This window comes from Canis lupus, chromosome 14 (genome assembly GCF_011100685.1).
Source record: "Canis lupus familiaris isolate Mischka breed German Shepherd chromosome 14, alternate assembly UU_Cfam_GSD_1.0, whole genome shotgun sequence".
NCBI classification, from domain to species: Eukaryota; Metazoa; Chordata; class Mammalia; order Carnivora; family Canidae; genus Canis; species Canis lupus.
The window spans coordinates 4,319,484-4,336,115 of NC_049235.1; the positions used below are offsets into that span (position 1 = coordinate 4,319,484).

At 40.9% G+C, this 16,632-nt stretch overlaps 1 protein-coding gene across 3 annotated transcripts in view; it reads left to right on the plus strand.

The window, feature by feature from the left end:
• The window catches only part of CHCHD3 (coiled-coil-helix-coiled-coil-helix domain containing 3), a 278,196-nt gene extending 261,915 nt beyond the window's left edge, over nt 1-16,281 (plus strand). For 2 of the 3 annotated variants that reach the window (XM_038556475.1, XM_038556476.1), the window contains 2 exons: nt 4,656-4,791; nt 15,540-16,281. In XM_038556475.1, the coding sequence (XP_038412403.1) occupies nt 4,656-4,791; nt 15,540-15,563 (160 nt within the window). In that variant the 3' untranslated portion in view covers nt 15,564-16,281. Of the gene's footprint in view, nt 1-4,655; nt 4,792-15,539 lie in introns of those variants that run through there. The other variant, XR_005369286.1, reaches the window with a different exon arrangement.
• The last annotated feature ends 351 nt before the right edge of the window (nt 16,282-16,632 follow it).

Consider the following 16,632-nt stretch of genomic DNA (forward strand, 5'->3'; position numbering starts at 1 on the left):
ATTGTCATTACATGACTTCTTTAGCCTTCTGGTGGAGACTGGTATGTGGAGAGCTATCTCCATATTTTTTTCCTTCTCTGAAGTTACCTTATTATCCTTGCCATTTATATTAGCAGAACTAAAAAGATGGGTAAGTAGTTTCCTCGAAATATAAAGCTCAGACCCACATCAAAGAAGTTTCTCAGACATGAAAGTGGAAGCAGCAGCAGTGAAACCTGCAGATAGCTCTAAAACAGATGGTCGAGTGTCAGTGTGTCACCAAGTCTCAAGAGGAGAGCTGAACACTGTTTATCTCAGCTTCATTTTTTCCAAAATGTTTTTATTTGTCTTTGACCCTTAATTCAACTTATAGGAAATTATCCCCAGGAAATAATCAGAGATGACAGTAATAATTTATATCCATCACCATGTTACTTTAAGCACTGAAAAATTAAAAACAGCCTAAATGTATTTCTGTATTCTTTTCTGTATCCCCCACCCACCCACCCACCCAAAGTTTCTACAGTGGCCCTGTCAGTATAATGAGCAAAACACTGGGATCTATTTTCTTAGCTGCCTTTTAAGTGACTATTTAACATTAAGCATTGGCAAAAGTGGCTCTGCTGATACAGAATGCCACCAGGAGTGATTTTATTTTCTGTTCACGTCTTAGGCTTTCTCATTCTGTCACTGGATATGGTTATCAACCCCCTTGGTCCTTAGGGCCACTGTGGGGTAAGGTAGGAAGGGCGAAGGTAGATGCTTGTGAGAGGGAGGGAGGGAGGAGGAAGGGAACAGAGTGTAGAGTCCAAAAAGGCAAAGTGAAATGAAGAGGAGGAGTATAGGGATACATGGTGGGACCCCTCAAAATCCCCAATCATTTCAAGTGACCACGAAATTGTTTTTTTTTTTCTTATTTTTGATCAGTATATATTTTCAAGTATCGACTTCATTCCACCAATTCTTTTTTGCCCAATATGTTTGGGGATTACCGTTCTAGCTCTTTCTCGATTACTGTTTCGAGTTCTCTAGATTTGTTTTTCATCTTTGTCTTAACATTTCTCATTCGCCATTTGCCTTTTAAAATATCCTTTTCATGCAAAGAAATTAAATTATTTAAATGTCTCTTGCCGCCGAGATTTAATTTTCCTTCTTAGGTATCTTGAAATTCTGCCCTTTTGTTATTTTTGCCTTGTTGTGGCTTTTTCCACCAGCAGGAAGGAAAGCAGTCAATACAAATCAATTGCTGACTCGGTGGCTATATGGAGGGCTTACCATAATGCATATTGGAAATGCCTTTAAACCTTTTCCTGAATGGAAGGTGCCATGGCTCGTGTTTTATGGCCTTCTAATGGTGGATGGTAATCTCATTTAGCATTTTCCCAAAGTGAAAACAGTGCATTAGAGCAGCATAACAAGCATTGCGGATCAATACAGAGGCAGAGCTTTGCCCTTTCAGATTAATCCAAGGAAAATGTACCAGAGTCTACTCCAGGAACTGGGACACAATTATGTTGATTTCTACCCGTCCTTCCCCCTTTATACTATCTAATCGTCAATACTATTGAAATATATACAAAAAAGATTTCAGAAGATGTCTGAGTGTATGTGTGACATACATGCATAGAACAGACTACCAGACAGGAAATCAGGACCCTGGAAGCGAGCAGTATTGATTTGTGGTGATAAAAGTATATTTTGACACATTTCAAATCATAAATAACTTATGGACATCAACTTACATGACTGATAGCTCAACTCGGTAAATGTTTATTATATAACTTAAATTACCCCTTTTTACACAGTTCATAGTATTGGATGAATTGTTCCATCGTGAATAGTTTTTTAAAAGAAAAAACCCACCAACTTCTTTATATTGTGCAGTATGTGGAAGCTCATTTTTTTTTTTAAAGACTTTATTTATTCATGAGAGACTCACACAGAGAGAGAGACAGAGACACAGGCAGAGAGAGAAGCAGGCTCCATGCAGGGAGCGCCATGTGGGACTCGATCCTGGGACTCCAGGATCACGCCCTGGGCCGAAGGCAGGCGCTCCACCACTGAGCCATCCAGGCGTCCTGAAGCTCATTCTTTATAATCTTTTCCTGTATATTAATGGAGAAGAGCTGAAGAGATGGTTGGGATTGTTCTAGTCTTCTTTCCCCATCCTCCTTCCTCTCCTTTTATATATACATATTTTAAATATTTTATTTATTTATTCATGAGAGACACGGAAAGAGAGAGGCAGAGACATAGGCAGAGAGAGAAACAGGCTCCTCGCAGGGAGCCCAATGTGGCGGGACTCGATCCCGGCTCTCCAGGATCATGCCTTGGGCTGAAGGCAGGCGCCAAACCGCTGAGCCACCCAGGCATCCCCTTCCTCTCCTTTTAAAATCTAAGATATAGTAGAAGAATTGTGGTCCTCAGCACTAGGAGAGAATGTAACCCTGTTTTCCCATGAACTGTTCTAGACATTAGTCATGTATTTGCTAGGTTCAGCTGCCCTAATGCTTAATTATATTTTATTTAGTATTTATCCAGGTATGTGCCTTGCTATCATCAGTCAGTTTGTGATGACTGTGTTTCTGCTCTTCAAAGAACAGCTGACTCCCTTTAGATGCTGATGTTCATGGTAGGGGATTAGGGAAATCCGTGTCCAAAAAAAATTCATAGATGTATAAACTTCGAAATCTTAGAATGGAAACTCCGGGGATTGGATTTAAATCCTGTTCCTAGGTATTTGGCAGAGCAGTAAGGTCATGAATGAAAAAGTAAAAGAAGTAAAATCAATGTTACAAAAAATTTGTGGGATTATTTTTTCCCTGTATGTCTACCTTCTTTAGAAGGTAGTAAGAGGGGATCCCTGGGTGGCGCAGCGGTTTGGCGCCTGCCTTTGGCCCAGGGCGCGATCCTGGAGACCCGGGATCGAATCCCACGTCAGGCTCCCGGTGCATGGAGCCTGCTTCTCCCTCTTCCTGTGTCTCTGCCTCTCTCTCTCTCTCTCTGTGACTATCATAAATAAATAAAATTAAAAAAAAAAAAAAAAGGTAGTAAGAGGTAAATTCCCTCAGGGACCAGTAACATGGTTTGCATTTCAGTTTTCTGTACTAGCAAAATCTGTTAGCTTAGTGTATTGAATAAAAGTAAGGAGACAAATCGTCACCCAGGGGATTCCTTATTGATGAGAAATATTCCCCCTGTATTCTCTAGGGTTTTTTTTTTTTTAGAACCCATTTAATATAAAATAATGCTATTTCAAGATTACTATAGAAATAAAAAATTTAAATTGCAAAAAAAGAACTGATATGAAAGATTGGAAGCCTTTTATACTAAAAACTAATTTGGAAAAAATATAAATTCCTGGATTAAAAGTGATAATATTATGTATTTTTTCTGGGTATGTTTAGTTCTTATAATTCAAGTTCCTCTACCATCTTAAGAATATTTCCTTTTCATTGGCATAATTCATTTGGTTGATTTTGTTATCATTTTTCAAGTGTGTATTTTAAGATTTTTGGAGGCATTATGTTTGGTACTGTATATTCACTGAAAGCAAATCTAACTAAAATCTGAGATTTGTAAGTATAATTAGTAAAATTTTAGCCCAGAAAATTTAAAAATGTTTTTTCTCCACCCATTTGTATTCTTAGCAGTTTATTGCATGACTTCCATAAGAGGTATCCGTATCAATAACTGAGATCACAAAGAAAATAAGACAGTCCTTACTTCTTGGGATTTGCCTTCTAGTAGATATAGGCTAATCAATTACATCAGGCTATGGTGTAGTCATTGTTAAGTGGAAGGTGAAAGAAAGTGGTAGAGGAAGCTTAATACAGGCTCAGTGGGGTCACCAAAAAGGGAGTAGTAGACTCTACGCTGAATGGAGAGCTAATGAAGCTGTCTAAAGAAGGTGACACTTCAATACTTAACTCAAGTATTGAAAGACAAGTAATTATTTTCTGGATATATAGGAATGAGTGCGAGTGTGGGTGCAGAGCATGTCCAAGATCAAGAGCAGCATGAGCAAAGACGTGAAGAAGGGATGTGTTGTATGGATCAAACTCTGAAAGCAGTTTGGTCAAGCTACAGCAATGTGGGGAATGAAGCCTAAGAGTAGGTGGAAACCTGATCCAGAAGGACTGCCTGTTGACCTTGCATTTTATGTAGAAAGCGGTAGGGAGAGATTTGGTCTTAGATTTACGTATTAGAAAGAATGTTTTGGAAGGTAAGAGGAGAGGGCAAAAACCAAGACATTAGTTTAGAGGTCATTGCCTGATTCCAGGATAAAAGTGATTATGAATTAATGTAATGACAGTGAATATGGTGAAAGAGGACCAGACCACACATTATCTCGAACTCAGTGACTGACTGGAGTGGGCATGGGTGAGAGAAATTGAGGCTCTTGGGTTTCTGATTTGGTAGACTGGGCTAAAGATTATTGGCACCATTCACCTGGTTTAGGTATAGGCTTGGTTGAGAGTGTTACAGTGTCCGGATAGGCTCATGGTGGTATCACTGGTATCAACTATTGGAACTAATTTCATAGAAATCATTTTTAGAAATGTTTTTTCTATGCTTGAAACATTTATATCATATTTAATGTTTTATATACTCTTTAGCCTTGATCTTCATTCTGATTGAAGACCATTTGTCTCACTCACCTGTTTTTGTTTCAGGCGGTATGAGTTTCATCCTGTCTGTGCTGATCTGCAGGCCAAAATTCTCCAGTGTTACCGACAGAACACCCAGCAGACCCTCAGCTGCTCTGCTCTGGCCAACCAGTACATGCACTGTGTCAATCAGGCCAAACAGGTGGGTGTGAGCCAAGTTCATTGAGGCACCAGAAGGAAGCAAGCCCAGCATCATGGGCACTGATAAGGACTGAATAGGCTAATGTGTATGGAAGAGCTTTGTAAACCAAACTAGTCATCACCATCAAGAATTGCCATAACAACTAACAAGATTCGTTAGTGATCGACTTCCATCCAGGTGGTTGGGAGAAAAGTCTACATTCTCCTTGTGTTTAACTCATTTCATTTACTTGCAGGAAAGAAAAAGATTCTTACTAAAACAATACTTTTCCTGGTTGTTTTGAACTTTTGTCTTTTATGATAATTGTGTCTCAAGGTCTCAAGGTTATTTATTCATGAGAGACACACACAGAGAGAGAGAAGCAGGCTCCATGCAGGGAGCCCGATGTGGGACTCGATCCTGGGACTCTAGGATCACGCCCTGGGCCGAAGGCAGGCGCTCAACCACTGAGCCATCCAGGCGTCCTGAAGCTCATTCTTTATAATCTTTTCCTGTATATTAATGGAGAAGAGCTGAAGAGATGGTTGGGATTGTGGGTGTGTTCTCTAATTCATGTGCTTTAGAAAGCTAATGATAAACCCTGACGCAAATTTTCAATTCTGGCAGATCACCTAATTGCCCATCATTTAACTGATTTAGCAGTTGGATATAGGTTGTTCTGACAGAAATTGTCGGAAACCTTGATTCCTTCTGCTGACAAACTCCCCAGAGTTGGCCTTCTGACCCAACTAAATGTAGTGTTTGAGTAACACAGCATGGCTTTCTGTAGTCTAATTTGCTGTAGTTTTAATAAAACCACTTAGTGTAAATTTCTAACACTATAAATTTCTGATATTTGTGGGAGGGTTGGTATTGTCTGGGTAGCTGGAAAGTAACATCAACACTAGTAGAAAAAAATATATAACCAAGATTTATTAAAAAAAAAAAAAAAAAAGCCTGTATTTTCTTTAAAAGCCTACTGGCTTGAGGCTTTCTTCTGTTTCTTGCTTGTAGCTCCAACTGTGTAACTCCTACTAGCATGCCAGTGATTCTTTTCTTTAAAGGTCTTTGGTAGAAGTAATGTTGCTCATGTTAAGTTAGTACATTTTATTTGTCAAAGACAACCTCTGATATGTTCTTAACAAGCCCCAATCTTTAGTACTAACTGAAGCCCCTGGGACCTGCAAGCTGATTCATGGATTTTTCTAACTTAATATTAGTGCCATATTGGGGTGGAGGTAGTAGTCAGTGCAAAGAATGGCTGTGACAACGTGTATGTTTCTGTGCTGGTATCTAACATGCCTATTTGCACAGTGTGATATGTAACATTACTGAAGTGGCAACTGCAAGGGTGCATGGAGTTTTGACTCCACCCTGTCTATCTGGGTTGTGTTGAATTGTCTGCATCTAGTGCCATGCGATCAATGGGATATATTTATACAATAAAACACAAGTTACTCTGTGACAACATCAAATATGCCACACAGTGCAGTGGGGAGTTCAAATTGGGCAGATCTGGGTATGCACTGAAGATTTGTCTTTTACTAACTCTGTGACCTCGGGCATTGATTTTTCTTGTCTGTGAATTGAGGTGATGTTATCCCCAGTGTCATGGGGATTACATTTATATAAAGTATTTGGTACATCTTAATTTTTCCTTCTTTTCCTCAGCTGTGTTATTTCATGTTGAAACCACTAAACAGATCATCCTGGAGCACCAGATTATTACTGGTGATTCCAAAATAGGCCCCCTCACCCCCATCTGCAACATAATTTAATGTTCTTTCCAGCAAGTGTGTTTTGAGGTACCTGTTTTCACGACCCTTCTATTCAAATATCAGGGAGTTATAGCACCAGGTAATAATACAAAGATAGCTGTCCACAAAATATTTTTATCCTAAGATGGGCAACATTGTAATAGGCAAGAAAACAAGAAGCAATAATACCTTGTATTTCTATAGTACTTTAGATTTCCAGGTGATTTCACATCCATTCTTTTGCCTGTTTTTATGACAACCTGAGATGTAAATAGAGATGGTTTTATTTTCGCTGTTTTCCAGTTGAGAGAATTGAAACCCAGGGCATTCGTGACAGTCAATGTAACAACGAGACCAAGATATACCCTACCATAAAAACAAAACAAAAAAAAAATTTTAAATGGTGTTTGGTTTTTGTTTTAGATATGAGACGGGATGTCCATGATACAGAATATAGAATATATACATAATACAGAAATAAGGCGATGAGAGAAAATGTCAACGATGATCATGAAGTGTAGAGAAAAACATGAAAATACATGAATATCAAATTAAGTCATAGTAGAGACTGAAGGTCACAAATAGGGAGGTGGGATTACTAAGGCCACGCAGAAAGGTACCCTATTTTAAGACCACACCAAGATGCCCACAGGGGGTTGAGAGCATCATTTCTGCTGGAGGTCCCCAACTTTTCTTCTAATGCCCGTTTCCAGTTTTCTCAAGTTGGCCTAACCTTGTGACCCCCAACTCTGCCCATTGTTATTAGAAGGAGCCTCAGCAGTATAGTAGTCCTGAGCATCAGTTGTAGTGGATCCTGACCAGTCAGTTCCCCTTTCTTGTGTTCCCTTGTTAAACCCAAAGAACCACCTAGACATGCTAATGTGGAAAATGGTCAACATGACAGCAACCCATTAGGTGTACTGTCATTTCCGGTATACTGCAAGAGTTTTCCCCTTGGAAGAACTCCAAGAACCAAATCCACTCCACTTTTAAATGACTCATAAGATTGGGCTTTCACTGGTTCCCTTGAGACACTGTACTGTAGACTAATAGATTTTACTGATTGGAAAATTTCCGGATATTCCTGTCTTCATCCATTTACTCACATCAATCTTTCTTCAGCTATTCTTAAACAATTCTTCATGGGTTGAGACATTGAGACTGTTACTTCCAGTATATTAAGTTATGTGTTCTTCATCAGGATAAAGAGATAATAAATTGCTGTAATTATTATTTCTAAGACGTAAAAGCTACTGGCTAGCTGTATGAGGTACAGCTTTTAAAAATGTAGGAAGACATCAATTGATAGACTGTTATTTCTCATATCTGCCTAGCTTCATAGCTCTCTATAAACAGATTAAATTACCTGTTCTTGCCACTATAACCTGATTTCTGTTCAATCTTGATTCACCTACCTTACAGGAGACTACAGAAGGTGGGAGAGAAATGGGAAGCTGGTGGTATTTGCCACCAGTGGACCAAAATGTACCCAAGTTCTTTTTATCAAAAGGTGGGAGGGAGGATAGTAAAGGGACCTCTCTCAGATCTACATTGCTCTGTTCCCTGGACACCCCACTGTCCTGATATTTTCTGGCAACATCTGGCTGCTTGGGGTGTAGCCTTCTTAGGGGGCATTTCAAAGCATTCCAACTCTTGTCCCGGCCCTGCTGCTGACAGAATGGTACAGAAGTTGGCCGGACTCTGAGCAAACATTACGTGTTCCCTGGAAGGTAGAGTTCATGGGAAATACTGTAGCTGACATTCTAATCTAGCCATGGTGACCTGGGCTTCAGTTTTCTCTTTGCCAAATTATGGGTTTGAACTAGGTGATTCATGAGGTCCTTCCAGCCGTGATGCTGTGGGACTCATTCTACTTCCATTCAGGAGAGCAAGAGTTTTCTTTCTTTCTTTCTTTCTTTTTTTTTTTTTTTTTTAAGGTTTTATTTATTCATGAGGGATACAGAGAGAGAGATTACAGGCAGAGGGAGAAACCAGCTCCCCATGCGGGACTCGATCCCGGGATCCCGGGATCCCAGGATCACACCCTGAGCCAAAGGCAGATGCTCAAACGCTGAGCCACCCAGGTATCCCAGGAGAGCAAGTTTGTGTGCACAGGAGCACACGTTTATGAGCACATTTCAGGCCAGGACATGTCTGTTTGGTATAGGCAGCACCCCAGCTTTGAGGACCTCCAGCACTAGTACCTCTGCCTTTTAGGTTGTTCTCTCAACGTTCAACTTTGCACTTCTGGTTTTCTGCATGTTGCCCAGCCTCCTACGGCTGTATGCCCTTTCCTTGAAGCTGATGCTTCTGACAGCCTCAGGGAAGCCAAAGTGGCGGAATAAACTAGGAGAGGGTAAGAACAGTTTCTCCAAAGGCAATGTACTGAGAAACAGCCCTGTTTGGCAGAAAGTAGCCTGCCTGCTAATAAAGTCCATTAGAAAATGTAGGCTGTCTGCCTCTCGTCTGCTCTGGGCTGCCCTGTTCTGCAGTGGCTTTCACCTATCCATTGTGGATCTTGCGTGGCAAGGGAGTGTGGAGACAGAGCAGGACGCCAGATCAGAAGAACTAAGGAAAGCCCAGGACTTAAAACACCAGCCAGACCCAGGAGATTCCAAAGGACAGAGGTCAGTGTGAACCTGGAGTCAGATAAAGGAGGCCACTGAGGAGAAGATAAACTGCCACAGAAGTTTAAATCAACAAGTGGGCAGTGGGTCATTAGCCAAGTAAGCAGCTCAGTTGAAGGAAGGATCAAAATGAGGGCATCTTATAAGCAAGGCAGTGCTCACCTTGGTCCTATGTTCCCTCCTGGCATCATTGGGGACGTCAGAAAGTCACCTGGCAGTAGTAGTGAATGAGGCTACATCTTAATATGAAGTTCCTTCAGCCCAATGTGTTAGGGTACTCTGTCCTCTATTTCCAAAATGTAAATGACACCTCCAATCTATGGGTAGCCTCCAAAATAGAAAACCTTAAGATCGGGGCATATGGAGGGATGTACCATGGCAGGAGGTGTCAGCCTTCTTAAGGACATTGTATTTTATCTCCCCCGTGACTTGGGTTTGTGTTGGACCAGGGCTCAAATACTTCCCTCTGTGTGAAGAAGGCCTAAAAACAAAGTAATCGCTGTCACTCTAGAAATAAGGGTTCATGAAAGAAAAACCCAGTGCCAGAGCAAGGTGTATTTTATCATTGTTTTCAGATGAATTATAGAGTGCATCCAAATGATTTAGTAGAGTCATAGGCTTTTAGAGCAAGACAGATTTTAGAGATCATGTGACCTAATCCTGTCTTTTCACCTGGAAAAAAATTGCACTCACAGAGTGTCAGTGACCTATATACAGGGCAGATTCCAGACCAAAATAGCCTACTCCTGATGACCCAGACATCCGAACTCTCAACAAGTAACTGTGTACACGAGTTGGACAAGCATAGCTCTAGAGCCCATTGACCTAAACTGAATTAGAGGTCTACGATCTTTCAGAGGCCCTGCTAAGTCTCTGTTTTCTCTCTTTTGGGAGTTGAGGATTGGCCACTCCCTGTCACTGCTTGTCTGGTCTGAGCCATGTGGGAGTTGAGGATTGGCCACTCCCTGTCACTGCTTGTCCGGTCTGAGCCATGTGGTAGATATATGAGCAGACCGACCCTGGAAACTTGTTCCTAGTTCAGCCTCAAGAACAAATTGGAAGAGGTCTTAGAGCGCAGGAGCCCCTTAGAAAGAAGTCAGTCTCCCCTCCCGTTGCCTCCTTTGAAACTGTAGGTACCCCTGGGTGCAGAGATGCACCTGGTTTGCATGGGCAGGAGGGAAGGAAAGAGGCTCTGAACCAATGTCACATGGTCCCCTGGCTCCAGTAACCCTGCTCCCCTCTCCTGACCCACCACAGGGGCCCCTCTCTTTATGTGCTTGCTTCTTATGTCCACAGATGCCTACTCTCAGGGAACACAAAGATAAATCAAGGTTAGTTTTCTGGGAAGACCCATGGGAGCATGTTTTTATCATGTTCGAAGGCCTCTTTATCATCATCACCTAATGACATTTATTAATCGCCCAGCTGGGCTGCTCACACTCCAGCTGACACATGGGTGTTCCACAATAGGTGTTCTCATCCTGCAGTGGGGTGGCCCTTTGGAGTTGGAGTCACAACATAGCAAACAGAATCCCAAACTTTACATGTGTTATCCCCAGTCTCTTCTATCATAGGAATGCTTCTCAAAGTAATAGTCTAAGAGTAATAGTCGTTCTACGGCATTTTCTTTCCTTTTTTTTTTAAATTTGGGTTTAATAGAAGAAATATCATGATAATAGACTCCTTTTTCTTAATAGGCGTTTCTTTTCTAGTGCTTATCCTTCAAGAGTTAGAACTGCAATATGTTTGTGTTTTGTCTGTTATTGCGGCAAGTTGTGTAAACAGTTAATTACTCGTAACTTAATTTGAATATTACACAGAGCATTTGTCAGAGAAGGTATGAAACCAGATCCAGGCATTAAGCAGGAAGAATAAAGAATGTCACTGGCTGTTGAGGGGAGAGCAGAGAGTGAGGACACAGGGAGTTATTAGCTAATGAGATTTTCAGGTGGTCAGGAGTAGTGATTGGTGTGCAGGCAAAGCCCATCTCTGCTCCTCACAAATTGAATTTATTGATGACTTTGGCTTCTATCTCACCGTTTCCTCGTGGTGTCTTCACCAACTCCCTCATCATTTACTCCCCACTTTTCATGTCCCTCCTTGGGAAAACCTCAGGTGTACCCAGACACGTTCTCATTTTAGTGCTTCCTCATAAACCCTCCTGCTTCCATACCCCGCTTCATTAGGGCTTTCAAATCTTGGTGAGATGCCAGGGGAGCTCAGAGACAAGCACTCTGAATAGTATCTTAAAAAAAAAAAAAAGTATATTTTTATGCTCTTCATGCTGATTGTTTAGCAATCCAGGGTTGCCATAATTCTTCTTAAATATATTGAGACATCCAGTAGCTGACACATTGCTATGATAGTCAACCCCTTCAAGAAAGCTATAATTCGAAAATCAGTTGATGAGATTACTGTGTAGCAAAAATATTTGAGGAAAACAGTTAAGATCATTTTAATAAATGGAAACGACAGGCAATCTCTGGTCTCCAGAGGCACTGCTCTTGTGTGACGAGTGTGAGCCGCCAGTTGTTCCCTCCTTGGTGGCTGGAATCAGGAAGAGACTTGGGGGCAGAGCAGTATTGGTGCCTGAGCCATTCTCTCCTCTCCGTAATTTACCCTGCTGTTTATAGAAGGAGTTTCTGCAGGCCCGTGTACGTGAATGATGAGCAAATGCAAGGAATTTCTTTCTCCACATTAAGATTAAGTGTTAGCAGTTCCTTAAATGAAGGAAGCAATTTTTTATAACTTGCAAATCTTCTCCCTGATTCTTCGGGGAATTTCCTATGTTAATTTATGCAGTGTTAAATTTATGCAGTGTTGAAATTCAGCCCAACAGCAGCGACTTACAGAGCCCATACAGAGATTGTGGGAGAACCTGTAAGGTGACACTAAGTGACACAGACCTTTTCAAGCCTCAGAATCCCTCCAGCCAGAGTTCCTAAGACCTGGGTTTTGAGCAGGTTTTATTGCATAGTTAGGATATGGTGATAATAGAGTATTTGCCAGTCTATTTTTTTTTAAAATTTCAACTTGACGTTTTATTTATTAACGTCTTTGACCGAAATGAGGAGGTTTTGTATCACCTCTGCCACCCTTTGTTGGCAGCTAGGTGCAGTTTACAACATGTGTATAGCCTGGCCCCAGAGCCTTCCCTCGTTCCTTGTATCTTCAAGGAGCCACCTGTGAATTAGTGGAACTGTTGTGCTATCTTTGAAATTTAGAATTTTAATACATGTAGCAGGCTATTCTGTGAATGTAGTGATTTCTCTGTGTTTTAGATTTGCTCAAAAGTGTTCCATTACTCTTTTTGTTAGACTGGCCCGCTGATCTTCAAACCAGCCAGGGCCAGGCACATAATAGATTCAAGTTCCCATTGGTTTGTTGAAGAAAGTAGTGAGTGTGTAACTCCCAAAATGCTAAATGGCATCGCTCTTAAGCTGATAATTTTCTTCAGTAACTAACTAAATGCCTTTAGATGCACTCAGTATAAATCTACTCTATACTGACTTCCATTTTGTATTAACCTAGACTGTTGTGGTGAGGTTGTCTATATATCTGGAATTCATAGTTTCCTGTCCAAATAACTGGACACACAGTTGTCATCTCACACAGATCAAGCCACAAGAGGATAAATGAGATGCTGTGATACTGGGACATTGTCTGGTCTGACTCTTACATCATAGGTGCTCAATTTTTAATTTTTCCAACAAATACAGAGCTTATGTGAATGATGGGTTTGAGAGAAATCGCACATTGTGGTGGTGTTTTTTTTTTTTTTTTAAATTCAATTAATTAACATACAGTGTATTATTAGTTTCAGAGGTAGAGGTCAGTATTCATCAGTCTTGTATACCACCCAGTGCTTATCACATCACGTGCCCTCCTTAATACCCATCACCTAGTTACCACATTCCCCCACCTCCCTGCCCTCCAGCAGCCCTCAGTTTGTTTCCTGTGAGTAAGAGTCTCTTATGGTTTGTCTCACTTTCTGAGTTCATCTTTGTTTTATTTTTTCCTCCCTTCCCCTATGCTCCTTTGTTTTGCTTATTAAATTCTACATATGAATGAGATCATACGATAATTGTCTTTCTCTGATTTATTTCACTGAGCATAATGCCCTCTAGTTCCATCCACATCATTGCAAGTGGAAAGATTTTTTTTTCTTTTTGTTTTTTTTGTTTTGTTTTGTTTTTTGGTGGCTGAGTAGTGGTCCATTATAAGACAATTCTGCTGAGCAAAGTCTTCTGCTTTATCTGTTTTGTCTTTCCTGTTTTCTCTGGATGCATCTGGCTTTTCTAATTGACTTCCTCCTTGAATGTATTTTGTGACCATTTCTATATGTGTTCTCTCTAAACTAGTTTGCCTACTTTTGGATCTGGTCTTTTGTGCCCTATAGACTTCTTAGCAACTTATAATCATGGCTAAGTCAGGATAATCTACCATCCTGTACTTTTGTGACTAGCACACTCTCTTATTTGTCCTTCCACTCTTTCTGTTCTGCCCTGTTATTTCAATCATTTCTCTTCATCTTCAGTTTTATCTCTAAAGACTGTTAACATCTCTTCTCAAGCAACTTTCCTCTAGACATTTCCATCTGGAATTTCTTACAAACTCCAAATTTAAGTCTTTTTTCTCATTTCCAGGCTGGCTCCTCCCACTGACTTTTCCATTTCTCTTGGTGATGCCATCATCCTCGCTTCCCAGTCACAAGGATCACCATAACTTAGGTCTCACCACTGTTTTTCTATCCATGTCTTTTATGGCTCTATTTCTCATTTCCACCCTGATTCCTGCTCTGCCCCTGCCCTGGTCTTCTTACTTCCAGATTCTCATCTCTTGGATCCATTATGCCAAGGATGTCAGGATAGCCCTCTAAATGACATTTTCCTATTTAAGGACATGTGGTGGATTCCCAGGTTTTTTTCCAGAAGCCAACAGAAAGTAGCTCGGCCAAGCTCTCACTCTGGTGACTCTTTTGACACTCTTTTCTTTGGTACATTCCTAGTGTATACCCTTTTGTCTCGCTAGGCTAGTCTTTTCCTCCACTCTCCATACATACTGGGCATGCTCCTCCCTCCAAATCCTTGCCGCTGCTTCCTTTCCTCACCCCCCCCAACCTACTCCTGGTCCTTCTTCCTAGATTCTGCAAGACTCAGAGAGATGCTCTCTGAGGGCATCCTATTAGAAGCCTATTAGATCCTATTAGAAGATCCTATTAGAAGCCTCCTCTGAGCACTCCAGTTCTAGAGAGTTCTCTTCCCCTGAACAAGTTAGAACCACTCCTCTTTTGAATTACTACTTTCCTGGAAAGATACCCAAGAAACTAAGAAATAGGAAAGAGAGAAAAAAATTACTTTTTCCTCTGTATTCTCTGGTTTATCTTAAATTTTATCCTACGTGTATGTATTACTTATTTCAGTAAAATCAATTTTTAGCATATATTTAGCCAGTATATATTTTTAAATAGCTAATTATTACAGTATATTATATCTTAACTTGCGATGGGCGTGTGTATTGGTTTCCCCACAGCACCTCACTCAGTGCAGTGATGATCTAGTAGGAGCTCAGTTAAGAGCTGAGTGAATAAATGGCTAGAGTGATGAGGGCTGTAGGGAAGAAGGTGTAAACAGATGAATCACAGACAACCTTGGGCCTGACACAGCCTCCTTCCTCTTCTGCATTATTTTAAAACTAAAGGGGAAAGTATCACTTTTGTCTTTTAAAGATTCCTAAGAATTGAGGCAGTATATCCCCTGCCCTGGCTAAATATAGAGTTTTAATCTGATAGTTGAATTCTTTCTGTGTACCACCCCCTACCCCATTCACAAAAATAAAAAACTAAATAGGATCTAGGGGCCATTTTGGCAATTTGAAAATAGATACTCACCTTTGTAGCTCTGTCCAGCCCAACAAGCTCATGAACATCTGCCTTCTGGCCTAGAATGGGCAGAGGTTTCTGGGAGAGATTCTGCCCTCTTGGAGCCTTTCACGTTTAATCACTACTTCATGCCTCCCCCCACCCCTTTTGCCTTGACAGTAGCTTCACCCCAGTCCCTGTGGCCACCAGAAATACTCCCACGTGTTTCCAAATGCCCCTGGTAGTGAGACAACACACATGTCCACACCCCCCTACAATCCATGCCATGTTCACTCTTGAGTCAGCTTAGTATGGTGGGGGGGGTGGAGTCATTTGGAAATTATACATCATTAAACGGTGGTATTCATTAAAGGTAATAGTATTTTGAGACCAAGAAGCATACGCCTTGTTTTATGTGGTTTTGAGTAGATCTTGAAAAGTAATACAAATAGTACTAAACAGTTATTGTCATTTTTTGGGATTCCCTTCTGCTGGTAAAACTCATGTTTTCTATTTCTCTTGCAGAGCATGCTTGAGAAGGGAGGATAAAGTCAACTTTTAGAACAAGCAAAACTCCTCAACGTTAATTCCAGAGGTGGAACATTTTTTTTTCCTAGTAAGAAAGTAACCCATTTAAGGAGAAAACGATTAAAGAGAAGCACCAGAGAGCAGATTCAGCCGAAGCATATCCCAGTTTGATCAACTGCAGTTTGAAAAGCCGAGGCCTAGATCAGGGATCAACAAACAAGGACACACTGCAGTGTCAGTCAGCCCTGTTCGTGACAATTAAAAGAGAAAGGCAGCCCTCTCCACCTTTTTAACTTTCTATTCAGCTTGCTCTTCTTACCAGGCTCCACAGTTGGGTAAACCCTCACTCCAGCAAAGCTGGGTTTGGGGCTTGGGATGGGGGCTAGGGTCCTTGGAGTGGGGAGGGGAGGGCACTATACCTCCATCTCAGCCCAGAAATGCTGGGTACAATCATCTAGGCTCTGGCATGTTGGTTTTTTCTTTTTCTTTTCTCCCTTGACTATAGAAGAGCTACTTCATTTTAACTTATTATGGTGATCATGTACGTAAGACAAAAAGGAGAGAAAAATGTACCTCTTTTACTGGAATAATGTTTATGATTACAAGTGAAATAAGGCATTTTTTATCAACATAAAGGCAACCTTGGCTTATACAACCTCTTCTCGATTATGAATACTGACATCTTTACTGCACTCACTATCAATAATAAATATATTTTCCAAAGAAGACTGGCATTGCAGCCCGGGGCTCCATGTATTCCTTTCGTTGGGCTAGATGGTTATGCATATGGGAATTGAGTTGATTTGTATTGCTATTAATTTGCATCTGTGCTGTACCTTTCCTCTAAAAAGCTCCAAAGCACTTTGCAGAGCCTCAGACAGGCAACTCACCTCTCAGCCTGATAGGATTCAGTAAGATCTTTACAAATTGCATGAACCTTCCTGTCTTTGGGATGACTTAGTCACCCTGCCTGGGGCAGAAACTAGATTAGATAAGCTTGGTTGGGAACATCTGACCCTGCAATATTATGTTAAATGTTAAAAAAAAACCCAAGCAAAACAAAACAAAAAACCTTGCAGTTTTTGCTCTT